The sequence below is a fragment of the Stegastes partitus genome, unplaced genomic scaffold, assembly GCF_000690725.1.
Source record: "Stegastes partitus isolate 25-593 unplaced genomic scaffold, Stegastes_partitus-1.0.2 Scaffold1158, whole genome shotgun sequence".
Taxonomy (NCBI): domain Eukaryota; kingdom Metazoa; phylum Chordata; class Actinopteri; family Pomacentridae; genus Stegastes; species Stegastes partitus.
In genome coordinates, this window is record NW_007578889.1 from 86,636 (window position 1) to 114,482 (window position 27,847).

General features: G+C 42.6%; 2 protein-coding genes across 2 annotated transcripts in view; one reads left to right on the top strand and one right to left on the bottom strand.

Moving 5' to 3' along the window:
- Positions 1-326: 326 nt before the first annotated feature.
- birc5b (baculoviral IAP repeat containing 5b) lies at positions 327-1,909 on the bottom strand. The gene is made up of 4 exons (XM_008296860.1): positions 1,784-1,909; positions 1,072-1,181; positions 521-638; positions 327-416 (listed from the first exon to the last, which is right to left on the bottom strand). Exons 1-4 carry the CDS (start codon positions 1,907-1,909, stop codon positions 327-329), a joined length of 444 nt encoding a protein of 147 aa, XP_008295082.1.
- An 11,694-nt stretch (positions 1,910-13,603) lies between these two features.
- Positions 13,604-27,847, top strand: part of znf385a (zinc finger protein 385A) — a 54,884-nt gene continuing 40,640 nt past the window's right edge. Inside the window, exon 1 of the mRNA XM_008296861.1 lies at positions 13,604-13,725. Within this exon, the coding sequence (XP_008295083.1) occupies positions 13,716-13,725 (10 nt within the window). The 5' untranslated portion in view covers positions 13,604-13,715. The remainder of the gene's footprint in view (positions 13,726-27,847) is intronic.

Consider the following 27,847-nt stretch of genomic DNA (forward strand, 5'->3'; position numbering starts at 1 on the left):
AGGTGGTGGCACGTTCAGGAAAATGGTAAGTATTTGGTTTGAAAAGAAGGAATATAGCCCCGCATTGTAATCCTGCTCAATGTGGGCTTTCATTTCAGATTGCATTTGTGAAGGTTTAGAGCGAGATTGGGGATTCCACAAAGTGCGCCTGTGGTGGGAAAACTACCGCTTTAGTGCAAAAGCACCATCTTGTGGTTAAAGACAGTACTACAGTGTAATCCACCAAACTTTATTAATATTTTAAACTGCCATTCCATCAAAGTATTTAGTAAAGACTGTAGGCTTTTGCTGCACCCTTTCATAAAAAAAAAAAACAATACATAGAATCATATCGAGTCCAACTGAGATTTAAGCCTCTCAAGCGTGTGGTCTATGTCATCCCGCATTGCTGCCATCTTCTTATGACAAACTTTTCTCTAGAGAAAAACAACACAAAGCTGAATGTTGAAGAATCACTGTAGGAGTATTTAGGCAAAAGGTTACTTCACTGCATACAGTCTACACTGATAAGGACACTTACGAGATAGATCTTGAGCCTCTCTTTTTCCATTCCATAGTACTGAGCCACAGTTAGCTCGGTGAAGTCTTTCTTCATGGTTAAGAATCCACAGTCAGGGGAGCGTTTTGCATGTTCCGACCTGGTCAAGTAATATGCAGTGATAGAAATGTATTGAAGACAAAACAGCTGAGTGCAAACAAGTACTTTGTCATCCTTAAATAATCCAGTTTAACAAGCATACAATCCTTTGTAAAACAAAAATCAGACAGAAGATTATCATGCGGATCAAGATTTTTTTTAAAAATGGCTGTAGCATGAACTGAATGTTGTAATGAGGCTGCAGTTTTTCCTTTTCCTGCTCTGTTGTGATGTGCTGTCTATTACATTTTTCTCTAAATGGGTATGGCTTATCTCTTAATTCTGAGTAATAAAGACAACAACAAAAAAAAAAAATCATATTTGAAACTACTGCATATCCCTACACTGCTAGTACCACATTCTTCAGAAACTCGAAGCTTATATGAATGTAAAAATCAGAATCAGAAATCAGGAAGTGAAGATGCTTTTCTTACCAGGGATCATCGTCTGGCTCCCAGCCCTCAAGCTCAATCAAACAGAAGAAACAGCACACAACATCAGGCTCATTCTCACTGGGGCAATGGACAAACCCAGCCTTGGCCATCTGCAAAGACAAACAGCAGGGTCATTAATGTCAGAAGCATTTCTTACAGAACATAAAATCCAAATTACGAGATTTTGCATATAGCAATAAGTAAATATCAGCGGGAATAAAACCAGAGGATGATCTCCTTTTGGCTCTTGCGGGAGGATTATGAGCTGGTAACATGGCACTTTGTGTTGCTCAACAAGCAACATATCAGCAGCCCATCCATCATGACAGGACTGGGGTCGGCAAGAGGAAGGGTCTGTGAACTGGACACCTGATGAAACTCAGTCTGACACCTGCTTAGCTCTAAATTACAAGCTGTCACGGCCTTGGATAAAAGGCTATGATGTCATTGCTGTGTAAACAAAATTAAAGTGCAATACCAATAATTGTTTTAATAACCTGTAGTTGAAGAGCTTTATAGATATAGGTGTGGCTACATTCCTAAGTGTGTAAGAGGTGTCTGACACATTCTGTCTTACCTATAAATCCTCATTCTGGATTAAATATTTTGGGCACTACAGAGTCAAAATTAACTATCATACTTCTGAAAACATTTTATAAATTTAAACAATGTTATAAAGCACCAGGATTTTGCTACACAGTGGCCTTCCTACCTTTTCAGGTGTGCAGTGACATTCCTCCCTAAATGGCCAGTCTGTAAAGCTTTGTTTACGCAAGTCATGACAGTACATTTTGTCAAATGAGCTATACCTGCTTGTCAGTACAGCTATGCTTGACATATTTTCAGGGAAAAAAACAGCCAAAATCCACCATGTGTTTAATTCACAGTGTCAGAGTTTATATAGAAATGCGCTGACGACCCAAAATGCCTTGCACACTTGCACTCGGGTGTTTTCAGTTTGGGCTGATTAAACTCAAGGAGGGCAGGGCCATGATGGAAGACGGAGGTCACAGGACTCCATTCACTGTAAGGTCTAATTGGGGAGAGCACTGTAGCTGTAAGTGTTTTTTTTAGCTGCAACAAATTATTTTTAAAAAATCTCCTGATTCATATCTTTTCAGTTACTCTTTAGTTGTTTATATGTTTGTACTTTTATGGTCTTATGTAGCAAAACAAGCTTTGTTGTCGTTCTACCCATTACAAATTAGGAGCTATGAGCTAATTTGATCTAGTTATGTGGCAAACATCTGATGTACTCAAAATATGAAATTCTGATTTTACATGAAAGTTTTTATGGCTATAAATTCAGAGCCCCCCCCCAATATGCAGGAATGAAGTTTCATCAGCAGGTACAAGAAATGCTACTATCCAGCAACTACTATCCAGCAATAGTAGCTTGCAGTAGTTCATGTTGTGGTGTGAGATGCCTGTGTGTCCTTTGTTTTATTTATTTGTATGCTTTTGCTACAGGCCCTTAGTGGACAACCCAGTGTGTTCTCTGCACTGTTCACAATGCAAAATTAAACAGGTGACACACACAAAAAGGTAGTAAGTTAAGTGACTTCTCTTGAGCAGAATGTGCAGAAAGAGATGAAAAATTCAGAAATTGATATTGCTATCTACATGGGGATTTTCATAGAAAGCAGTTCGTTTCCAATAACAATGATAACAATATATTCCAATTAAAGACATTCTATGTAACAGGGACTGTACTTGGGCAACATTAGCTCCTCTGGCCTGCGGAGTAATTCCTATACAGTCGTGACTTGATAATCCGACCCTTAACAATCCAAAAACCTTGCTATCCGACAGGTTTTAAGGAAAAACGAACGGAACCCATTACAAATAGGCCATCCGACTGCCTTGGATTCCGACTCCGACATGACATTTTATGTCACAAATAAGGATATGTTATGTCTTAACAATCCGACAGATTGGCTATGTTCAGACTGCAGGACTTAATGCTCAATTCGGATGTTTTTGTAAGTTCGTTCACATTTCCAATTAAATACGACTTGTATGTGATCTGCTGCATGAACTTCATACAACCCAAAAGTGTCCCGCATGTGCAGAAGAGAACAGGACGATGTCACAAGCAGCAAGCGTGCTCAGTGTTTACGGAAGTAAACACGATGGAGCGTATCTGCCTCTCCCCCGCCCCCACCGATGGTGGAAACAGAACTGTGACCACTAACTAAACTGGCGTCAGCAGCCAAGTACTGCCTGTGCGTTCTGGCCACTTCCACCCGGTCAAAGCGCTTCCCCGGGGTGGACATTAAAGAAGGCTTTACATTTAGTGTCGGATTATCGAGTCACGACTGTATCTACTTCATAAAGGTTCTCGGTCTTACCCGGAAACAAGGGTCGCAATCCGGCTTTCACACAGGAGGCGATATCTGCTGCGCTCACCGCCGGGATCAGCGCACTGCTCAGGGGTGAGTAGCATAACATGACTTTTAAAAAATATTATAATACTGCATATTTTCTACCTACAACAACTTATCTGGCGGTTGAAACCACCACAAAGCCGTGTCTATAATTCGGGGTACTCAGACACACAGCAGCATCTTTGCCTCCACTTTGCCCTCCGTGCCAGCCAGGTAAAATGCCTCGTTTCTATTGGCCGCGCGGTTTTGCGTCACAGGTGGGTCAAAGTTCAATAAAGTTCAACTGTGGGGGGCGCGCGACTTCTTCAACCTGCGCGTTGTGGTTGCGCGATGCACACTATTGAAATGAAGAGGTTTCAGAGCGCGACGGTTCTGTTTGTGCATCCTGTTGGGGGCATAACTGTAAACTATAAAGCCTTAAATCACTGTCCACTAAAACTCAAATGTTTGAAGCAGCTACAGGAAAAAAAGGGAGGAAGTCTTTAAGCTGGCTACTGTTGCTTCAGGAAAATGTGCCTGTGGACACAGCACAGGTGGCAGGAGTGGCCAAATGTGGCTGTGAACTGTTGCGCCCTACACCTTACTCACCAGACCTGCACTGTCTGACTTCTATCTTTTCAAAACTGAAATCCCTTTTGCATGGCCACCATTTTCAGAGTAATGAGGAAGTTGTACATTTTGTTAACGAGTATCTGGAAGCTCAAGATGCGACCTTCTTCCATCACTAAGCTTGAACATCAGTGGACCAAGTGTATTGAAGTTAAAGGAGACTACATTGAAAAATAATGCAACTGCAGTCCTTCTGCTGTGAGAACTTTCTGAACTACCCTCATATAAGATTCACTAAATGGGTTAAACCTAAGACACTAAAGGCTTCAGCACCTTGAGTTGGACACATCAAGAAGGTATATTATTAATCTTGAAAGTATTCTACAAAATCCCCTCTTTGCTTTCACTGACTGAGCTGCAATAGAGTCTAACATGAAAAATAAAAGAACACATTTCACATTTAATTGAAAAATAGCGACTTTATTTGTCCAACTTAGTTTGCTAAAACCTCATTAGCATTCCTAAACTTTAGAAAACATTTTTTATTTTTTTTTGCATACCTAAGAACAGATGCAGTTTAACTCTCTGAACTCCAGGTAGATTCTGGAGTGATTTTTGCTCCTCTAACATTATTTCCCACTGTGGCCTCATATTTAACTGCAACATTACCTGACTTTATATTGCATGTTTAACTGCAAGGAAACAGCACTATGGCGAAAGGAAGGGAGAACTGTAAAATATCATCTGTGCAATATGAAAAGTTATAATGCTATTCCAAACTTCAATTTTTTATTTGTTTTCATACTTGACTCCTCTGTACTCAGCACATCTTGTAGTTCAGCTGAAAAGGATGACAGACTTTTGTTATTTTATTTATTACACAATCCAATGAAAGCAAAAAAAAAAATTTTTTTGGGCTGATTTTTCAAAAGACACATAAAATACAGAGATTTAGTTTAAATATTGTGACTTTAAGCTTAGATTCGATTAATTTTCTTGAAGGAACTGCATGACATTCATGATGCATTTAAAGATTGTTAGCAAGTTGATGATTCTCTCTGTTTTTACAGTTTTCATCTAACAAATGGTGTGTTTTTGACATTTTTAAAAAGATAACATGGCTTTAAAAAGCCTGTGGTGGCTGTTGAGGGACAGAGGATTAATCTCTTAATGAGTTTTAATCTTCTTTCAGCCCTTCTAATTCACACACACATATATATATATATATATATATATATATATGTATTATTTTTATTCAGCAAAATGATAACCTATCCATAATATGATCTCTCCCCCTGAAGCGCGTCAGTTCCATAAGATCATAAAAAATTGATTGTTTTTTTAAAATGTGAAATAATATCTACCAAAAAATATTACAGTCACATTAACTTTAATATGTAATCATTGGACAAAGTGAAGGAACCAATGGAGCTTCAGAGTCTGTGATGTCTTTTTATGGATTTTCTAATGAAAGAGCAAGTAATATGAACAAAAGCTGTGCCACCTGTAAGTATATCATACATGCCTGCACAACCGCAAACATGATCAAGCAGGCTTTTCACATTTAAGTTACCGCATAAGAATTTTTGAGAAATTTGCAAAGTAAATTGAGCCATAAAAACCACAAATCCAACTGCCAAACTTAATGGTTTGTAGTGTAACCTTTAGTGGCATGTTTATGACTGTGAGGGACAGTTCTGGTCCTCGGTGTGTCTCTGTAACTCTACCCCTCAGGCCCCGGGTGCTGAAATGTGCTTACAGCTGTAAACTGCTGTCCTTTTCCCCTTCTAACCTATCTTTCTGCAGATTGCCCGTGGGGGTGCTAAGACGCAGTGTGCCCGCATACTGAGAGTGTGTTGGTTGTTTTTTTTTTACTGCAAGTGCATCATACTCTAATGGTTAGCTGCACTCTGGGAGGTGGTGTTGTGTGAGGACGTCTACTGTACATCTCATGTCACATTGTAGTAGCTCCAAGTTGTCTGCATGGTGGGTGGCTGCGTGCTGCAGACTAGCATTTACCTATGAATTTCCGCATGTGTGCGTTACTGTTGTCACTCAGCATTTTTTCCATACGTTCCAAATTCTCGCTGTTTTTCTCAACTTTCTCTTGCGTCCAGATTCGGTCACAAAGGCTCGTGGCGGTGGATGTGAATGTGCTTCGTTGTTTTCCATTTCGAGAGAAAGTTAGAGGATTCACTCCAAGTGCTGTACCACAAATCATCTCCTCATAGGTTAATATTTCTCCTCCCTCCGCGTGCTGAACATCACATTTTACTCCTCATGCCTTCGTTGACATTTGACTCCCTCCCCCTGCCCTCCCCAGCCTCCCTGTTACAGCATTCAACAGTCTGCTTTTGCCTTCTTATGACACAACTGCCCTCGCTTATTAAGGCCTGCCAAGATTAGCTGCTGGAATCTCCTGCTCTGGCTTTGTTTTCACACAGGCCTGAGACGGCGAGGGAGACGGGGAGGGAGGAGATATGATGTGGAGAGGTGGAGGGGAGGTGACAGAGGAAAAGTGTGAGCGCTCGCTATGTCCTCATGTCCTTTACATTGCCGTTGTGCCGTTTGCTGCTCCTGGACTCAAATTAATGAGAGTATAATCATTTTTCTGTCACCTCAGAAGCGGCGACTAGTTTCGTGTGGATTTCACAGAGGGAATAGTTGTTTCTAGTGTTTGTGATTGGACTCAGTGATAAGAGCAGCAGGAGAAGAAGTGTAGTCAATGTGGAGCACAGGTAAGAAATGAACCTATCTACTGCTATGTCTGTGTGTTTCTATTTGAAATGATGCTGTCCCTGTGGGGAGCAAAAGGCATCCTGTTATTGTGTAAGTTTTGATTTAGTTTTGAGATGGATTTGACAAATATGTGTGTGCATGTGCTTGAAGGGCACTGAGCTTCGTTCTTGGCTCAGATATTCACGTATTTGTGGAACCGAAAACTGTCCTGACAGCTCCACCTGTGTTCTGCCGCCGTCACACACAGACCAAACACCACACGTTCAAGGCAAAGCTGATCTTATTTTGTGTGCGCTGGTGTGTTGGCATGCAGTGATAATAAGTGAATGTTTGCGTGGACGTCGTTTCTGTTCAAATTGTTTGTTCGGATAAAACAGGATGAAAATGATACGCTGTTAAAATGAAGTCTAAATTTTCGAGCAGGGATGTGGTTGACCCTTTTTTTCACTCCCAGCCGAGGAATGTCTGAGCTTCAGAAATAGACTGTGATCTGGAGAGAAGATGATTACTTCAAATTGCTGTGTTCTGAAGCACACTGTAATAACAAATAGAAACGTGTCAGTTTAGAGCCGAATATTGGGAATTATCGTAGCCAAGTTTCGACAAGTATGAACTGCAACCTGTTAAGGTGCAAATGTTGGGATTTGAACATGAGTGGAAAGAAAAGACGCCCTGTCCTCCGGTGCGGGTGTAAAAATGCCAGGGACGTGTGAGAGTGTGACAGTCAACTTCAACATTCTCCATCTCTGTAGAAAAGTGTGGATTCGCAGCACAGGCCCACCCACCTGTGTACACACATCCACAGGTCCTCACAAAACACAAAGTCCCCCTTTCTCTTTCTGTAAATTCAATTAAAAGCCCATAAAGATTTGTTGACTGATCTAAAAGATGCCGCCAAAGCATAAAAGAATGAATCACATGAGCGATAAATACATGCAAAAGAAGTGATAACCGGTGGATCAATGCGAATAATTTGTAGCTTACAACTCCTCAAAGCTTGAATCGGAATCAAAAATGGGAAAACTTCTCTGTTTTAGTTTTTAATTAAACAATAAAGAAAAAAAATGAAGGCATGTGTTTATTTATGACAAGCTGGAGTTTAATCTCTTCTTCTGAAATGGAAAATAATGGATTTTTTTTTTCATCGTGTACATTTAGCAATAAGATAAGATAAGATAAGATATGCCTTTATTTATCTCACAAGGAGAAATTCACATCGTTGACAGCAGCTTTCAACAGACGTACACAGATACGACACAGGAAAAAACAAAAAATAAAAAATTTACATATAAATATCAGATAAATAAAAAACTTTTGGGGCACATTTTTCCGCCAGCTAAAAGACACACACGCTGGTACACAACTGGAGAGATTTCTCCAAGGAAAGACAAAGAAAAAGAAAGACAAACGAGACGAGTACAACGGAGCTGCTGCAACAAGCTGCCACTAGCGCGGCGCCATTGACAAGAAAACTCTATTTTGTTTCACAGTGGCCGCAGTGTTGTTTCTACCAAGCATTTTCAACAAAAACTCGATCCATCCTGAATTATTTAAGTGTTTTTTTGAGGAAAAAATAAAAGCAAGAAACACATTATACTGCTGTCCACATTTCCTGCACATATCCCAGACCTGATCGATATTCTAAATTTAGTGTGATGATTCTCCCTCACAGTTGCAAAGTGATATGCTTGTCAGACTTGCAGACTCAGGCCAGTTCAAGGGGAATGTAGAGGTAATGTGTTCACACTGAACGAACTCGCTTGTTATGCGATCTACATACAGCTCATTATTCAGTACTGAGGGATGACTGCTAACATCTCAAAGAATGAAAAGCTGTGATTAATTGTCTGGTAGCTTTAATACCGTCTTTGCCACAAAGCACAAGTATGTTGACGCTGGGTTCATGCCTGACCAGCTCACCTTTGACCTTCATAGGAAGCCTCTAAATTCACCACCGCAGTGCCAGGAGACACCCAAAAGCATAATATATGACCCAGGTGCAGGAGTGTGTATCAACAGAAGTCTTTTTTCATTTCACCATGCAAGGAAACTCTAAAAGAAGAAAAAGGGCAAACTATTATTTCTGGAAAGTCACATAGCGCCTGCAGGCCCAGGCTCATGAAATATGACTAGAATTTATGATCAACAAAAGTTGTATTTTGACACGGAGTTTGAGCTCTTGTAAGGAAGTGAGTTACAGTCAGTCTGGCAAATTTCAATAAGTGCAGATTTACTGTGTATTTTCCCTGCAGGAAAGAATGAAGAGGACATATCATAGCAGTATTTGAATTGCCGAGTTTTAAGTGCTCCCCGCTTCAGGTTTGATATATCTCCCACAGGCTGCCTCTGGACATCAGATGGACAAATTCTTGTGCGTCTTTCGTACTCAGCAGCCATTCATTTCGTATGTGACCCGCTGCACTCACGCTCTGTGCACTTTGCCAAATTCATCATTCTGCCGATAAAAACAGCGTCAGTAAGAATACTGGCCCCAGCAGCTCTGTCTGTCGTATAGATAGTTTTCGCTTGAGTAAGGTATAAGTGATTATGTTTGACAGACCATCAATACTGTAACCAGCTGTGTCTCCTGTCTGGTTTGGTTCCCTTATTTACCCCTGAGTGTGTTGACATGGCTCAAAGAAGATATTACCCTCTCACTTTACATGGGATCATTTTACATTATGGAACCTTTCCATGCCGCTGTCTAGCACAGAGTCGGGAATCTGTCTGGTCTTTGACAGACCGAGTTAATCCTGTGTTGACAGGCATACACCAGCAGAGTGCAGTAGAAGCTCACCACTTATCACCATCCTGCTCTCTCTCTCTTTCCTGCACATTGTACAAAAATCATTTCAAATCTCTGTAAAGCTGCTCCTCACATGTTAACGAGTTATTTTAGGGTTAAAACTTGTTTTCAGCGTTAGAATCTGGCTCACTTTAAAGGTATGTTAAAGCTAGCAGTTGATATGACACTTAAGGTCAATGGTGGGATGAGCATCCATGGTGTGAGTGACGGAACACAACATCCTAACTTGTGACAAAAACAAGTGTGAGTATGTCCAGGTGAATGCAAAGGTGACTCACAGGTAATACATGTTGGTTAAACCCACTAATCTTCCACAAGCTCACTGTCATCTAATGAAATAGCAACACATCAACATCAGGCAAAACAACACAAGTGAAGATGTAACATTGTAGAACGCACAAGAACAAACACCCCAAACATGTCATTTTGGAAAACACATCTAACTGAATCCCAACAAGAACAGAAAACATGTCAGCAAATTAGAAAACAAAATTGAAAAAAATAAATCTGATTTAAAAAAACAAAACAAAACTGAAAACATGACATATTACAAACATAATGCAAAGTAAAAGCCCTATTGCTTATTTTCCATGAACAGTGTTACTTATGACCCAGTCCTTGAGTCATGAGTCTATTTTTCATTTTTTAGTGTTCACTCCAATGTTTTCATCTCCAGACCCCAAATCTTTATCAAGTAAATGTGCACACACACAACACAAACACATCGCCCTTCTGTCCACTACCTGAACCATTTCCCCCCTCTTTCTTATACATGCTATATTGTACATTTTTTAAAAAGCATAAAGTGCCTGTTGATCAATGCAAATAAGTTGTATATAAACAAAAATTTGCCTAGAAAAATCGATTTCATCTCTTGGCCAACACAGTATTCACCAAAAAAGTTTTTTTTGTAAATTTTATACAAAAAAATGGTTTTATAACAGTATAAAGCGCTTTATTTTATTGGACAAATGTCTGAATCACATCCTAATAACTACCTTGAAAGTTTCCAAAAAAAAAATTGTGTGTAAATTGTTGCTTTTATTTTGAAAAATAGAAGCAGTGTCCACTTCCATTACAATCTGCAATTACAGTTGCTGGTGTAATCAACAGATTGTTTTCTCAGCAGCAGCACAGCAGATCAGCTGAACATGCAGCATCATTATATACAGACATATGTCAATATTGTTATAGTAAACGAAGGGTTTGAATGAGTAGCTCTTGTAAGGAAAACCCCCCCTTCCCTTGAGATTATTACCAAGCTACACTGTTCTTCAAAACGTCCTTAGACAATGATTTATGATAACAGACGTGTGCAGTTAAACGTTATATTCTATTTCTCCCATCACATTTGAAGAAACCCTGTTGAGTGTAATCCCTCAAGCAACTTAATTGGACGGCAAATGAAATAAATGTCAGTTCATTATTCATTTATGCAGGTCCCACAGTGGCCACGATGCCCTCCTGTCCAGAGGTGACAGAGATCGACTGAGGTCATCTTCAGAATGATGATCTGTTGCCGTTGGCAAACAGAGGAACCTAATAGCCCAGTTTCCTCCCCTCTTCCTCACGTACCTGTCCAATAATGCCATCTGTCCTCTCCCCAGTGGCCCTCACCCTTGTCCCCTCACTCCTTTCCCATGCCTTGTCGTCCCTTCTCCGTCTTGCCTATAGATGATACAGGATCTCCATGCTCCAATTTCACCCTCTCATCATGACATCCATTAAAGTGGCGCTGGGCCCTGGGCCCCCGTTGGCCCGACAGCACATTAGCACTCGGCCCATTGAACGCCAACAAGGACCGACTCTGAATTATTGATACCAACACAACTAATGAGGAAACCCTATCTCAGCTCTTTTGCCGACACAAACACACACACACGCACAAATGCTCACAGAACAACTTGCACGCACAGCTTTATTAATAATAACTATTGTTGCAGTTGCTAGTGTCACATTTTCAAAAACTAATATTCTCAGTGCTCAGGCCATTTCCTCCAGTCACGTTTGTGTGGGTGATCCAAAGACTTATTGGCTTAAATTCCTTTTTTCTAATTTTCCTGTTTATTCTTTTGCACCATAAAACATTTGCTCATCATTCTAAGTTATTAGTTTTATTGCCGTTGCATGTGTCTTAGTGAAGTCGTGAAAGACAGAGGATTCTGTGTGCACCTTTGGTAAGAGCTACCATATGCTCCGTAATACCAGCAGCTTTCAGTTAATGGATTTTATCCAAACTTACAATCTGTGAGACTTTGTGTGGGTGTTTGTGGCCCTGACGTCTGCCAGTGTTTACATACAGTGGCTTAAACGTATGCAGTGGAGTTGCTGTGCAGAGAGGTATTGGAGGTGTCAGCCAGCCTCCTTAGTATTCACTCCAGCACCCTGTGACTCACAGCCTCAGCCTGAGAGCGTGAGAAGGGTGGTGGGGAGGTAGAGATAGAAAAGAAAAAGGGGAAGAGAGAGCAGGACAACAGGAGGCACTGTGAACATCAGGCAGCATTTTCTGTAGCCCCGGGCTCACGTGTTTGCATCTGTGTGTTTGCAAGCATGCCCGCCCAAGGGGATTAATTTTTTGACAGCTTTGTTAAGCCTTCTCTTAAGCGCTGAGCTTCTCAATAACATCGCGGCTGTGTGATTTTCAAAACGTCTCTCTCTAGCTCTCCTCTGATTCCTCTTCACAAGGGGAGCTGGAGAGAGAGAGGGAGGCAGAGACTCGTGCTCGAACATGACAGCAGACATTGTTTGAATGGCTTCTTGGTGTGGAGGAAGTGGACCATAAGAAGCTGGCTGTGAAGCTCCTCTTCACTTAGTGACCGCATTGCCGTGGTCCACAGTTTAATTCTCCGAAGCACATCTCCTTGTGTCCGACTCTGTCTGTCTCTGCATTCCATCCTTCTGGTCGTCTCCTCTTGTCACTCCACGTCTCTTCATCCCTCTGTCAGTTTGTATTTAGTTTAATCTCTGCCCCTCCTTCTTATGCTTCCTCCGCTCTGTCGCTTTCTATTCCATCTCTCCTTTTTTGCTTGCCACCTCTTCCCCCCCCTCACTCCACTCCCAGTCTAAATTCCATCCTTTTGAAGAAAACGCAGAGGTTGATGAAACGTGTAACCTTGCTCAGGTTAGGGAGAGAAGGGGAGAAGGACAAAGCCACGCAGAGAAAAGGTTAATCCTCTAACAAGTCCACATACACGTGGAGTCAAAGGACAGAGCGGGGGGGGGAGGGGTAATAAACAACAAAATGCAATATACAGATGTGCCAGCCGGGCTCTGTGGAAGGAGGGAGACTGCTGAGGAGAATGAAAGGCAGAAACAGTGGTGGTTGGGGTAGACGGCATTTTCAGTCAAGCTCTGTCTCTCCTTCATGACTTCCACTCTGCATGATGACAAGTGTCTGCCGCTGTTCCCATTGGTTGAGCCTGCCACCAATCAGAGCAGAGGCATGTAAGGTGCCTTTAGGTTATACCCAACCCCAAAAACAAGAAGCAGAGAGAGAGAGAGAGAGAAAGCCAGAGTGGGGAAAGGCAGTGTGTTTATCACAGAGACCAAAGAAGACTTTACAGCACATTGAAGACCTTCCATTTGAAGCTCCTTGTGAAATGACACAGTTGAGAGGAAGCTGCCCGTCAGCTGTTTGCTGGAGACCACTGCAATTCCTCCTGGCTGCTGTGGAGAAGAAGATCTTGGTTTTGTAGCCTCCCTCTGTGATTGGCTGTCACACTTTAGGCTCCCCCTCCTCTCTCTTTCTCCCCTCTTCTGTCTGTGTGTCTCTCTCTCCTCTGCTACTAACCACCTCCATACTGTCCTCAGGCTTACCTGAGCCACCACTGCAGAAACACTGGACCCCCTCCTCCACACACACACACACAAACACACACACACACTCGCTCTCTCTCTCACACACATTCAGTTTTTCACCTGGAGAGGGCAGGCGCAAGGGATGGCATGTGCAGCAGCAGCAGCAGCAGCAGCAGTAGCAGCAGCAGCAGCAGCAGCAGTCTCGTCTCACATCTAGCGCTGCCTCTCTGAGTTGCCTCTTTCTGGAGAGTGGAGAGGAACTCTGAAAAGAGATTTTGGAGCCATTGTCCCTTGTCGAAAGCAGGAGAGACGGGGGCAGTGAGGGAACACTTGTCAACCCAGGGACACCAAAGGCAACACACAGCATGATTCTGGGTGAGTTGTTTTTTTTTTTTTTTTGGTGCATGGGATTTTGGAGAGGTCAGTCATGTTGTTGTATCACTAATCCCTACTTAAACTTGGCCACCAGCAGCTCTTTATTAATAGTATACTGTGCTTGGTTTCCATTCCATACAGACATCTGTCAATAGTGAGTGCTCGGGTGAACCTTTAAATCATGGTTAGTGCTTGTAATTACGATAATAGTGTGCCATTAATATGGCAGGTGTGAGTGATGACAGGGAAGGTCAAAGTGTTTGGAGCTGGACTGTCATTATTGGCTGTTTGGTCACATGACCAGACTCCACCATTCCCATGTTCTGTCAGAAGAGGTGAAGTGACAACGATGGCTTCATTTCTACTCACTGATAACTGATGAACTGCAGTTTTCTACATCTAGTTAACACAAAATATATCAAGTATGTATAGATCTGTTCTGGTAACGTGTTACACTCGTGCCTAGTTTCTCACTCACCCGTCCTTCTAACTCCGTCAGTCGATGAGCAAACACGCAATCAAACAAATGGCATTTTTTAAAGCAAGAGATTCAGTCCTTAGCGTGCAGGACAGTGTAGCTCCCAGTTATTAAACATTGTTCTGAGTGAGCCCGCGCTTTCTTCTTTAGTATGCTGGTCTCATAGTGGTCATGTGTGAGAGAGGGGATCCTGTGTGGTCTGTGTGCTCTATATACTGACGCTGTACATTCAGACAGAGAATGGGCTCTGCCACTATGAGTCTAGTGATATGACCAGTCCAGGGTGTGCTGCTCTTTGGGTAGAATATGAAGAATGTGTGTGTGTTTAACAGGCAACGCACTGCGTGCCAGCTAGTGAAAGTGTTCTAGAGTCTTCTAATTTGTGTACAGCCGTGTCTGTGAGACTGTGTGTGGTTTTTGTGTGTGTAGTTGTTCCAAATGTGTGTACGTATGTGTTTGTGTGTGCGTGTGTTGCTATGTGCTCTGCCGGAGAGGCCACTTTGTTTTAACGCATGCCTGGGCTGATTCAGGCGCAGCTCTGCTCCTCTGCTCTCCCGGCAGGCATGTTTTTCAAGCAGACATCTTTAATGATTATGGGGAGTCATGTAGTCTGTGTGTGCAAGTTTGAAGCGTCTGTGTCGAAGAGTATGTATACCTGTAAGCTAAAAGTAAAGTTCATGTCTATTAGAATGACTGTTAAATGCAAAAGTTATTTTTTTTTTTTTACTCTCTGAAGCTTGTTTCTTGTTTCAATCCACTGACAAGTGAATTATTTTTTTTATTTGCATCTTCACTTTTTCCAGTTTTTGCAGCTGGCCAAAAGTGAACAGACATCTGACTTAAGCCTCATTTAACAGTTAGACAAGTACCGTCTTGATCAGGTTGCAGGTGGTAGCAGCAGCAGCCGCAAATGATATTTGGCCAGGATGTGTTAACACCAGCCTTTCTCCTCATTCATAGCTCTCCCGCAGTCACAAGGAGTCTACAAACTCCCCGAATGGTTTGACTTTAGCAATAGCAATTACAGTGAGTTTATTTGAACTGTTAGGCACTACAGTTGCTGTCGAAGTAATAAAACATGCAATGCAACTTCTGTTGTGCATCACCATGAATTACGCCTTTGCAGAAACGCTGAATGCTGTCAGTGCTCACTGCATATATGGCAGATTTTTTTTCTTCTTACAGCAGACTGACTGGTGTTTAAACAGTGATAATGACTGTAGCTGAGAAATACCAAATCTGTGTGTTTTTCATCACATCTAATGGCTTGTTAAATTTTCCCCCTTCACACCTGCCAACAAAGCTGACCTAGACATCTCCTTATTAAGTTGTCACTCAGATAGGTATCTTCCATTATTTCTGTCTGAACATAGAGATTTTCCACCACCTAACATTCTGCTCCATTTGCATGATGATGTGACCACTGAGTGATTTGACATTTCTTGCTTTCCCTCCTCTGAAAAGGGTAATGTCATTGTAATGACCTTTACAATTCTGGCGCTGGTTGATCTCGACCTCCAATCAGCAAATTTCCTGATTCAGCTCACTGATATACATCTGCTTGGTTGTGATAACATATTTCTGACAAATGGCGGTATATATTGTGATAAAAATGTGATTAAAAAAAAAAGCCAGTGCGATATATGTACAGCGTGAGTACGCCTGTGTAAACCGCATGCATCACCAACTGTGCCTGCATGGCTATGAGTCTTTTCCTATGCTTTGTTTACTATGACCTTGAGCAAGTAACCTTTTACAGTGCTGCTCTGTCCTTGATGTTGTATTCACAAGTCTCTGGTAACCAGCTTTGTAGGCATTCTCTGGCCCTGGCAGAGGTCTTTGGCCGACGTGATAGCGATGACAGTCCTGACGCTGATAATGACAGTGGATGTGTGGTTGTGCTGTACAGTGTGCTTCTACACAAAGCCACGGGCAGCCAGCATTGCTGTCTGCCTGACATGGGCTCTGCACCAAGTTATGGGTATGGGGCTGCTGCTGCTTTGAGCGCTTGTGTATTAAAGTGTGCGTGTGTATTTGGACAGAGAACAGAGTGAAGCAGCTAGAGAACAATGGCAAGCTAATAGAGAACATGATCACCGGGCTCCTGTTGACGTAGAGCCTCTCAGTCGTCTGTGGTGTCATTGTGATCAGCCGCCATGTTGTTTGAAAAAAAAAAAACAACTCCAACCCTTTCGACTCCCAGAAGCCTGGAGGGAGCCCATGGTATAGAATTCACTTTTAGATACGATGTGTCTCTACTGTCCTTCTACTGTCACCTGAAATGCTTCATGATGACTGTCTGACAAGCATTTTTGTGAAAAATGTGAGCTTCATCTGTACGTTTTTGGGGAAGTCACAGTAATGTCACGATCAGTTCATGTTTGGATGTTGTTTAATGTCTCATCTGTCTTGTCCGTTTGAGTCAGGCCTGACCTCCCGAGCTCAGGGCCAGGCAGTCTATCTGTCTCTTTGTCTTTGTGTTTGTGGGCCCACTCTGGCCTCATCTGTCTTCATAAAGTCTGTCTCTCAGTTGACCTGTCTGCATAGCTATTGCTCATTCCATTCACCTGGATCTCTAACCCCCCCCTCTTCCTCTAACAGTCTGCACACACTCACCTGGCTCCAGAGGTCAACTCAAGAGGACACCAGGGAATATGTCTTTAAGCAGATCAGCACTTTTCCTCCCATTTTCTCCATGACTGCTCTGCTCTCTTTGTTTACGTCAAAGTGACACGGTAAATTATAATTCCCTAATGAGCCAGATATTTGGTATGCACGGCACAGTTTGTCCCTTTAGGCTTCGTTGCAACTCCCGGTTATAATTGGAATGCTTTGGTGCAGCTGAAACTTGAGAATTCTGCAGGGCCATTTTCTAACATTCTGCAAATTTTCCAGCAAGCGGCCCACTGGCTTCAGATTTCACCGTGATGTTTTGCAGAATATCTTCATTCCTCTCAGTGGGAATATGTTTTTTTTTTTTTTCTGGCAAGTAGGAGGGTGGCTGTGACATAGTGCTGCGTGATGTGTGTGTGATGAGCAGCTCGCTGCACTTGACCCAGTTCACCTTTCAGTAGTTTCTCGATGTGGGAAGGCTCTGAATGAAAGACTCATTCCCATGACTGTAATTAGAATAGGCCAAATACATTAGCAGTGACCTAGGATGTAAGATTAATGCGACACTCATCTGAAGGGAGACTGCATTATGTGTGTGAGACGATGTGGGTTTATCTGGGGGGGTAGAAAGGAGCAGATGTGACAGCTCTCTTTCTCTTCTCTCCTCTTTCTTTTAAGTCCTGGTTTGTGGAGATCCCTCCTCGGTCGAAAAAGCCGCTATAACAGGTCTCTTCCTTTCTTCTCCTCCCTCCCTTTGCTTTTCCGTATTGCTCCATTTGTTTATGCTGGAGTGACTGTGTGTCAGCAGGCTGTCAATACTGTCTGTAAGAGACTCTAATGAATAGGCCTGTTATTGGACTGGTGGGAAGGCAACCCATTGTGTCTGTAAATGCTTGTGTGTGTGTGTGCGTGCGTGCATGTGTGCGTGAGGTCCATCGGTGTGTGTAGTACTGCAGAGCGGAGGGAGGTGGAGGTGTCTGCTCCTCTGACTCCCACAGCTCCACTGGTCTCACTGCAGTGCCCTCCGTCAAAGACCGTTCACCAAACGTAAAGGCCTGAATGACGCAAGATGTACGCACCATTTAATTTTGTGAATTACAGTGATGAGGTCTTTCTTTTTTGTTTTTATTTGGATGTAAACATGGCACATTTTTTCCGCACATGCGTACCCTTGAATAAAATGCACTGTTTACAACACGCACACCAGGGCGAGCACCTGCCGCCACCGAAAGCCCGGTGCTGCTGCTGCTGCTGCTGCTGCTCTGTGAAGCACAAAAATGCACCTGTGTGTGATTATGGTGTCACATTAGTGCATTCACCAAGGCAGCCTGGCTCACTACTTACTGGGAATCCTGGGGCTACAAGACACCTGGGAGTTGAAGCCTGGAAAATGTTGTGTATGCTTCAACAGTCAGTCTGATCATAGAGTGGAAAGAGGAACAGATGATTCTTCACACCGCAGCTCCCGAGTGTTTGCAAAGAGTCACTATTGCCTTGATCATGCAGAAGATTCATTGTCATCTACTGTTCTGATGTCTCCGCAGTACTTATTCTCTAATCTTTATGTCTGGTCTATCTCACTGATTTTCAGTTTCTCTTTGCTTTGATTTACGTTCATGCATTGTGTCGTGCTGTCATTCTTGGGATCTACCAATAAGTGTACTTGCATGGCATGGCACCGCTCATTGCTCATTTTAGTGTTGAATTACATTGTGCCAAACATTTGTCCCGATGAAAGTCTGCCTAACTTCTTTATTAAATGCTAGCATTGCACCAAAATGTGCAAAACGTTTTGTTCTTCGTCTCACTACAACATAATAGCATGTTATAGACCTGGACAGTGCAGTGACATAACTGCATTATAAGGTCAATTTTATCCCCATTGCTTGTTTCTGTTGACTCAGATGTGCCTGTTGTACAAGTGCAGGTGCACTGCAGAGATCACTTAGCTTCCAAGCCAACTTTTTTAAAGTTTCACCTGGTTTTTACATTATTATTTTTTTTTTCGGTTGCATTTTGCTATTCTTTTTTAGAATTATGAATATGTGATAAAACACGCCCAGTCAGTGTCTCAGCCAGCCCTTGTGTCTTTTTTTATGCTATTTTATTCACGCTCATCAAAAGTAAAAAGTCAAGCTGTTTTATTGATAAGCTAATGTGATAATTCAGGAACAGTGTTGGAAGGTGCATGAATAACAATTTCTCAAACAGCAGCCAAGCATAAAAAGGTTGAGCAAAGCTAACGTTTGGCGGCGATAGATGTTGCATTAATCATGCCTGCTCTATTTCTGTGTGCTCACAAGAGAAGAGGAGTAGAGGGGAGAGAGAGAGAGAGAGAGAGAGAGGGAGGAAGGCAGGCAGATAAAATGGAGTGAAAAGTGTCCTCATGACAGAGAATTAGCTCCATCCAGCTCTTGGGGGGAAGAGGAAATTCCTCTGAGTGCTGTTGAGATAGGGTTTCGCACAAAGACCAAAAGAGAAATCAATTCTCCTTGAGTTGCAGCAAGGTCAATTCATAAGGGCATGGTTAGTGAGGAGGAAGCAGAAGGGGAGGAGGAGGAAGTCTATGAAGCAACCATAGAATGGGAGAGCAGGATCGAGCGAATAGTGTAGGAGGACAGAGACTTAGGGGATAAAGAGAGAGAGGAAATGAGCAAATAGTGAGATGAGAGAGACTGGATATGGGGTGGCAATTTTATTTTGGTTGCAGCAGAGCTACAGGGAGAAATCTATGCCTTCTTCCGACTGCATGCATTGAACTGTACTCTGTCTCTGTATCATCTGACTCATGCAAAGAGGAAACGTGAGCAGTATATCTGAAACACTGCTGGGAATGTCATCCTACAGCCCTGCCTGAACTTTACTTATAGCCACAAGGACATCTCCTCACTATGTGACCTCATCCATCCAAACAGCTCTCACTTTACTACTGCTTTGCTGCCAGGCACACAGCCTGAATGAATAGTACTCGCTTTTGCTTCCAAGAAGCCTTAAGCTAGCTTTTAATCCTTAATGTTACATGAAGAGCTCAAAATAGCCTAAATCTCCACCCCTGACGCCTTCCAACTGACTCTTTTCCAATGTGTTTTAATGGTTTGTATAATAGTGGATGGGATGCAGAAAGGTCTGGTGATAAAAAGGTGGCAGCTCAGACCTGCCCTCTGTGGCGTGGTGCCCATTGACAGCAACTGTAGCTGCAGCAAGCAGAAGGATTCTTTAAAATAGGTTTAGTTGAGTCTTGGATGAAAGCCGGAGAAGCCTCGCGAGCAGGTAGTTATGGGATCCGCGTGGCGCAGGGCTTAACGCAGGCGTCTGGTATGCACACCTGTCTCACAAACAAGTTCTCCCCTGAACAAGTGGCCCTACCCCTCAGTTAGAGAGCCAGGGAGGGAGGAAGGGAGGGAGGGAGGAGAAGGGGCTCCTGCCAGGACCTGCACCACAGCTCCCTGCCCCGGCCTGGGGGGAGAAGGGGGAGGAGAAAGGGAGGATTGGGAGGGCGAAGTGCCAGAGGTGTGGATTAGAAGGCTGTAAGGGACACAAGGGTAATAAGGTACCTGAGGTCATTCATTTCTACTTGTGTGTATGTTGATCTTGTAGCCGCATGCTGGATTTTTTTGGATCTTCTCCCGTGTACAACTTCAGCGGAGCAATTTTCGTGTCTATGATATGTGAAGTGCAATTCTTAAAGGGATGCGTAGAGATGGAAGCCTGGGCTGAATTTTCAATCTCCCACTGTCAGTTTCGCCTAATGCAGTAGCAGCCTCTGTTATGGGATGCACGGATGGATGAACACCTGCTTCTATGTTCAGCGCTGCTCTCGACTAACACTGAAACTCAGACGGTATTTGTTAGTGGTTCAGAAGAGCACTGATGAAATATAACAAAAGGGAGCCAGAGAGGAAAGATGGAAACAAGCATTTCCATAAAATTAGCATAGTTGGGATTGGTGCAATTGGCCCAATGAGACAGGAATAACAGCATAAACATAAGCGACTTCACATTGCATTCTTCACATCTGAATAATGTTGGTTAATGTTTTGGGCTTGTAGTGGGTTTTGCTTATTAATTTAGCATCAGGAGTTTGACAGCATGTCAGAGCACAACAGTCACCCGCCCATAAACACTGGAGCAGCAGCGCTCCTGCCTCCATGCTAAATTTTCTCATTTGCGCCGGTGATGGCTTGTGTAAATGTGAGAGATTGTATTTACAGTATCACCGAAGATGGTTTTTGTCTCTGTGCTGGGCCAATAATCACCAGCCAGCCACTGCCACAAATCTTCATTAGAGGATTAGCCTGCAGGGAGACAGCTTGTGTTCTTTTGCTTTTATTGGTGGCCTTGCCTCCGCCGCTTCCAGCCTCGGTTTCTCCCCCCCCCTCCTGTCTCCTCTGTTTAAACTTGTGAACATGGCCGCAGCTCACCTGAGAGTCACACAAACACATGCACACGTATGCATGCACTCTTTCCGTATGCGGTTTTATTTGTCTCAGTCTTTACCCTCCTTTGTCCATCTCTGTCCTTTTCCCACATATGCTCGATCCCATATAATGCTCACACATGCTGTCAGCTTGTTCCCTTGAGGTGCATCAGCTGCCCGGTGGGCACTCATACTCAAGACAGAACAAATTAAGGTCACAGCAGGGATAGCCAAGCCAGCAAAGGACAACACGATCTGCCAAGCGTGTTTGCGTCTATGTGTGCGGGTATATTTTTTTTTTGTCTCTTCCGACCTCTAAATAGTGGCACGACTCCAGAGAGAGCCGTTGTCAAATGGCTCCTGTCCCACTCAAAGGACACTGACCCTCATTGCACCATTTTGCAGGATAAAAGGTGCCATCCCCCCCTCCTTTGAATTCAGACCAGAAAACAGAGTGATAAATGTTTTTCTGAAGGCTATTTGATATCACGTATTAGATTCCCTCTTGTGGCTGGGATTGTTGTCTCATCCAGGGTTGTTACCTTGTACCTCTATTGAGAAATTACTTTATTGGAATTGAAATTTATCACTTTCAAAGCAGTGCCAGTGGAAAAAAAAAAAAGTTGCACTTGCTAAATGAATAAACCAAAGACAAAATCAAAGACAAGCTAAAAGGAAACGTAAAAATAAAAAAAAAAAAGAGGAGGAGCTGCTTGTGTCATTTGAAGCAAGAAATTGATACCTCCTCCATCATCACTGATATTAGACTGCAGGTCTGTCAGTGTCGTGTAACTACAGACCATCATCACCCATAAAGGGTTTTCCACCAGCCGTGGTCTCAGCGACCGCCTTTACTGGTCGCTACGATGTTAAACACAACAAATAGGCTGCAGACTTTCACAGTAAATAACCTGTAATGTTGTTAATCTCCTCACAGCAGTTTGATATCGAAATAATCCTCAAAGCTGATCTACACGATGGAGCGATTTGTTCACCGCAGTTAATCAGCTGCTGCAGTAATTATCACTATTTTCAATTATTATAGTTTACCAACACTTATTGATACTATACACAGATGAAAACAAATTAAATTAATATTTTTATTTTGAAAACTCCTGTAATTACACAAGAGATCTCTCATTTAACAAACACATTACAGACCTAATACTTGTATTTCTGTTCATTTCCACTAATTGTAATTAATTTTTGAATTTTTTATTTTTTTTTGCAGTATACAACTTGAACAGTTACATCTATTAAATAATAAGGAACTATTTCTGTAATTATGATAATGTTGTGAATATATTGAAACATTCTTTTTTGTGGAAAGTAAATAAACTTTTTTATTTTTTTTAAATTGACTCTTTAGGTTGCAGGTTTTTAGTGTCATTTTGCATGAGATGTAAATTTATTTTTGTAATTTGATTAATATTTAAGAATAGTTAAAATACAAAAAATGTTTAAAATAAAACAGAAAACAACTTTTAAAAAAAATTACATTGTATAATATGGGTAAAAAAATCCGGTTTGTGTACCTATTATATCATTCAAACAGTCTTCAGCAAAATAACAAATGAGCTTTTACCAACAGCTGATGCAGGCAACTGTTTTGAATTAAAAATTTAGATGACCTTAGCCCAGCTATTGACACTGTAGATGGAGCAGTTTTGTTGGACAACCTTGAGAAATAGTTTAACCTCAGGGATACTCGTTCATGACTGCTTTGGAGCTTTTTTTTTTATTTTTTAAATCAAACAGAACCTTCTTAGCTGTTGATGTTTGTTCATCGGTGCATCTCTTGTTCCTTTCTCATGCTCATCTTAAGGTCTCACATGCTTTTACATGGTGATATCTTAATCACTGCAACAAAACGCTGCTGCTTAGCGTTTAGCTATCTCAAACAGACACGATCACATAACTCCTTTTTTTTTTTAGCCTTTCATCTCTGCGGGATACAAGTCAGCTCCAGAATTGATTCTAAGATTTTACTGATCACTTTTAAAGCACTTCATGGCTTGGCTCCCTAGTTATACAGTTGAATTGCTGCAACCTTGTGAGCCAGAAGAGTGGCCTCACATCCTCAGGGCAAGCCTCTCGTGGCTGTCCCCGGAACCGGGCTCAAGACTAAAGGAGACGGAGCTTCGGCTGTCAAGATCCCTCAGCCTCCAAACTCCCTCCCTGAGGATTTTATTAGAATAGGGTTTAATATTGCTTTGTTGTTTTATTTTTATTTACTAGTTTTCACCTTGTTTTGTAGTGAGGTAGACATATTATACACCATACAATTCACACAAATATCTCAGATGGACGGATAGATAGATGTCTTGTTGCTGAGCCCATTTTTCACCGCTTCCTACCCTTTCAGCACTTGACTTCATTGTGACACTGTCTGGTCCTGGTGGGCCCAGAAGTTCCAGAGGACTCTTCTCTGCCAGCCCGAGCCTTCAGACCTCCCCTCAAGGGCAGTATCATATTCTGCCTGACTGTGCGCGGCTGTGTAATCCATAGCTGCAGGGAGGGTGACCTTCACAGCAGGCAGCCTCACAGCAGGCTGCGACGCATGCACTCAGGGAAGAGGACAGGCTGGACAAAAAGGGTGCTGGGGGCAGGACACGGCAGTTCTAAGATAATTAGCCTTTCATATTACGCTTTCTACATGTGGTCGCTCTCTTCCAAGTGCGGCAGATTTGATGAATATTTAAGTGTCCTCCCCCCCGTAGAGCATGTGTTCCAATGGCACAAAAAAAGTCATCATCAGCATCCGTTTAATTCCTCTAAACTGCAGCTAATTTAGTTTTTACAAAAGTATTTTGACAGGATAAACAATTCTTGTACCACTCATTTTGTGCCTTCGGTTCCGGAAAAGCTCGATCTCGAGAGAACATCTAGATAAATGTGTCACCCTCCATTCAGTGTAAAGAAACTCTTTGTTTGCTGCGGTCCTTCGCTTAAATGATTTGTCATTTAATATTTGCTGTTTGCATCCTGTGTGCCCCTGCCGCCGGAGTAAAGGTGAAGCCAGAGCCAGAAAAAAAGTTATTGACAGTTATGTGAGGAGATGACGCAGCCAAATAAGTCTCTGCTCATGAATGATGCATGTCCCCACCGGCCCTGATGGAGAAAGAGAGTGAAGCTGGATGACAGCTGGGGTGCTGTGTGTGCATGGTGCAGAACAAGGTGAGACTCTTTATGGTACCGCCCAGCGCTCTCCCCTCACTCTCTCTCTCTTAGCCTTCCCCTCCTTCACTTTCCCTTACTCACTCCCTCACAAATATACACCAAATGAGGAGCTCTCAGTGGAGCTATTACTCTCTCCCGTCTCCCCCATGCCTGTGTTGCCACACAGTGACCTTTCTCTCTCTCCATTCTCCTCTCCCCTTGCTCTGTCATCCTTTGAGTCTCCCCCCCTCCATCCCGCTCTTGCTCCTCCTCTCTTTTAGAGTCTCCCTCTCGCAGAGCCCCTCTATTTTCGTCAGAAACAATCACTGTATTTTCCGTCTCACTGCCCTGCGCTGCCGCAGTCTGAGGCTCTGATAGCAGCATGGAGGGAGCTGAGAGTAAAGGGGGGGTTGGGTGTGGGAGGTGTGCAGCACGCAGGGCACAAACAGGAAAGGCTACATAATGGTTTGCTGTCGTCGTCACTGTAGCGTCACATCTGTCTGTCCTTTTAGCAACTGCCAGCACACGAGCGCTCGGCGTCTGCATCATCGGTGTCAGTGGCCTCGCAGACACATGCACAGTGACATGAACAAGTGTGCGAGCTGCGTATGCGTCGTAACTACTGAGTTGCCGCTGTGCTGCCTTTGGTTTCGCGTGCCATCCTCACCCAGAATAGGAGAGTGAACCCAAAAAACATCATAACTCGGATGCCTCTGCTGTGTAAATACGTGGTCAAACCAAGAATCCATCCAAGAACTACAATTATAGCCTTCGATACACACTTGACATTTCATCACATTTCTAAACAGTGGCAACAAGAAAACACTCGTGCATGGTTGTCTTCCAGCTCATCCTCTTTGTCCTCTTCTTTTGGACAAATTCCCCAACATGTGCACACACACATGTCAGAATTGGCCTAAAGGGCTGCATCAATATTCATCGAATCTGAAACTCTGACTTGTCCCATTTGCTTGTTGTGAGACAGACGAGAGAGGGTATTACTTGGAGGATAATTGCTGGTGATAAACTACCTCCTCAGACATGGCTACATTGATTTGGATGGAGTGTTTGTGTAAGGGAATGTAACAGTGATAGATCTCAACACTTCACGAACAGACCCAGTGAGCATTTGAATAAAACACTGTGCATGGGAACAACATCATTGGGGGAAAGCCATTAACTCTCAGATTAGTAGCAAGTGGCTAATGTAGTCAGTCGCTGTGTAAAGCTGTGTAGCCCTGCACCACTCAAACAAACACATCAATCTGACTAACAGTGTGTGTCAACATGCTCCATGATTACAATGCTAATCCAAGAGCAACACGCAGGAGACCAAAGGAGATCATTGCAATCATACAAGCAGACTTGAATGTAGCCTCAACTTCAAATGTCATTTTTCCACACACACACATGCTAGTATTTGTTATTTTTACATGCCATGGCTAAAATGATGTTTGTGACAATCAGCACAATGTAAACGGGTGCTGAAACTCCCATTGTGCTTTGGTACACACACACACACATACGCAGAAACAAATAATGCACCACAGCAGTTGCTATTCTGGCACCAATTTTATAGCACTTCAGCAGTAATGTCATGTAAATGTGTTGTGAGTGTTAGAGATTTCATGGTGTGTTAGTGGAGCAGGCAGTGCCTGGAGGGCACAAGAGGACTGTGGTGTGTGTGTGCGCTGTATATGTGTGCATTACTGCGGGTGTCTGCATGTGTGCAGGGTGCAGAGTGTTCAGGTGTTCTGCACTTTTGGCGCTGAGTCAAGAACCCTTCATTTCGCGTGTTTGATATATATATTTTTATCATAACAGATGATGACTATAAAGATTGCAAATATGACAGTGAGAAAAATAGGAAGGAGAAATGCGTAGTGTTGGGTTGGTGATTTACTTTTTCTGGAGATATTTGCATGAATTTAATGGTTCAAACTAATATTTAGGATGAAATGGCAGTGAGCCCATGGAATAATATAGCATCCTGGTTTTCCAGCTCAGCATGAACATATGTCTTTGTCATGACTAACTTTGTTGTTGAAGATGTTGCAGTTGCTTGTCTGAATTCTTCTCGTGTAAGACAGATATTGATATTGGCAAGATATTGATCCGGTTTTTGTGGCCAGGGTTCAAACTAAATTAGCAGTGTAATGTGATAGGGAAAGGCTAACTTGGCTTAATTCTGTCATAAAATAAATCTGATTCACTTTTCCAAATTAATGAAGACACTGATTTAAGCTAGTATGAAATGTGGGTGTGTAGAAACACTAAATAAGTCAAATAAAACAAACTATAAACAGCATTAAAACAAGTAGCATGTAGTATAGAATTAAACCCTGGCCCAGGATAAAAACTGTAAGGGGTCAAGACAGTTCTAAACATGTCTGACTGAATAATTGCATTTAACATTTTCTCCTCAACTTAGGGCACTTACATTTTTTCCTTCATCTTCAAAGCACTTTAAGCTTCCCTGGTTTTACATGTGAAGCTAGCTGAGCACTTTGCGTGGACGTTTACGAAGCGTGTCTGTTTGGCTCTGGAACTGAAAGCCGACAGATATTTTTAAGTCCAAAACAGAAAGGACAAGTTAATTTCTAGTTTGTTGGAGCTAAATTTAAATAATTCTACATACTCATGTAAGGACCTGGCATAAATAACTAAATACATTTACCCGTCACATAGCAATAAACGTCTGCTGGAATGAGGCTGGTTAGGACGCTTTTGTTGTTTTTGTTTACATAAACCACATTCTAAATCAAATGAAGCCCGTAGCTACAGGATTAAGCCGTTTTGTTTGACGGCACAACTCGAAAGCATTAACCAAGCACAATAATTCTGCCATTATTAACTCTATTTAAAACAGACTGTGACATAATGTGCATTTCAGACGTGGAAGGCCCATTCCTGACACATTACATCTACATGAATGCCGAGAAGATGTCAATCCAATAAAACTATCTTTACACAGCAGCTATATCTGGGAAATCCATGCACCATTTATCATGATTTGATAACGGTAGCAATTTATAGCGTTGTAATCTAATGAGTCAAGGATTTTACGAGGCATGTTGACAGTCTCGTTTGGAATGCGGTGCAGATTTGGGATACTTCTGAGTGCTTGACAACTCTCATTGTCACCTGGCCTCCTTAGGATTTGAAATGTGCTGGCACCGCACATGCTAGTCTTACGCATACATACACACACTCTTGCACATTTGCTCACCACGGTACCGTTGGGCTGTCTTCCAATATTAATACACAAGGCTGACGATGCTGTGGGACTGTATGCTTGTCACACTGTCACAGCGCAGCAAAGGAGACGGGAACAAGGGAGAAAGCGAGGGGGAGGGAGGGGTAATTTTGGATGCATGGCATGTGGAGTTAGGATAACCATCTTTTTCTGCAGCTCTCCACCACCACACTGTTTGTTCAATTACCATTTACTGCAG

What these genes read in the sequence shown, in the direction of transcription:
- birc5b (XM_008296860.1), bottom strand. Translation starts at nt 1,909, where the DNA reads ATGTCAAGCATAGCTGTACTGACAAGCAGGTATAGCTCATTTGACAAA. An exon ending in GTCACTGCACACCTGAAAAG is followed by an intron (nt 1,182 to 1,783) that starts GTAGGAAGGCCA and finishes TTGTCTTTGCAG; the next exon opens with ATGGCCAAGGCTGGGTTTGT. An exon ending in GAGCCAGACGATGATCCCTG is followed by an intron (nt 639 to 1,071) that starts GTAAGAAAAGCA and finishes TTACTTGACCAG; the next exon opens with GTCGGAACATGCAAAACGCT.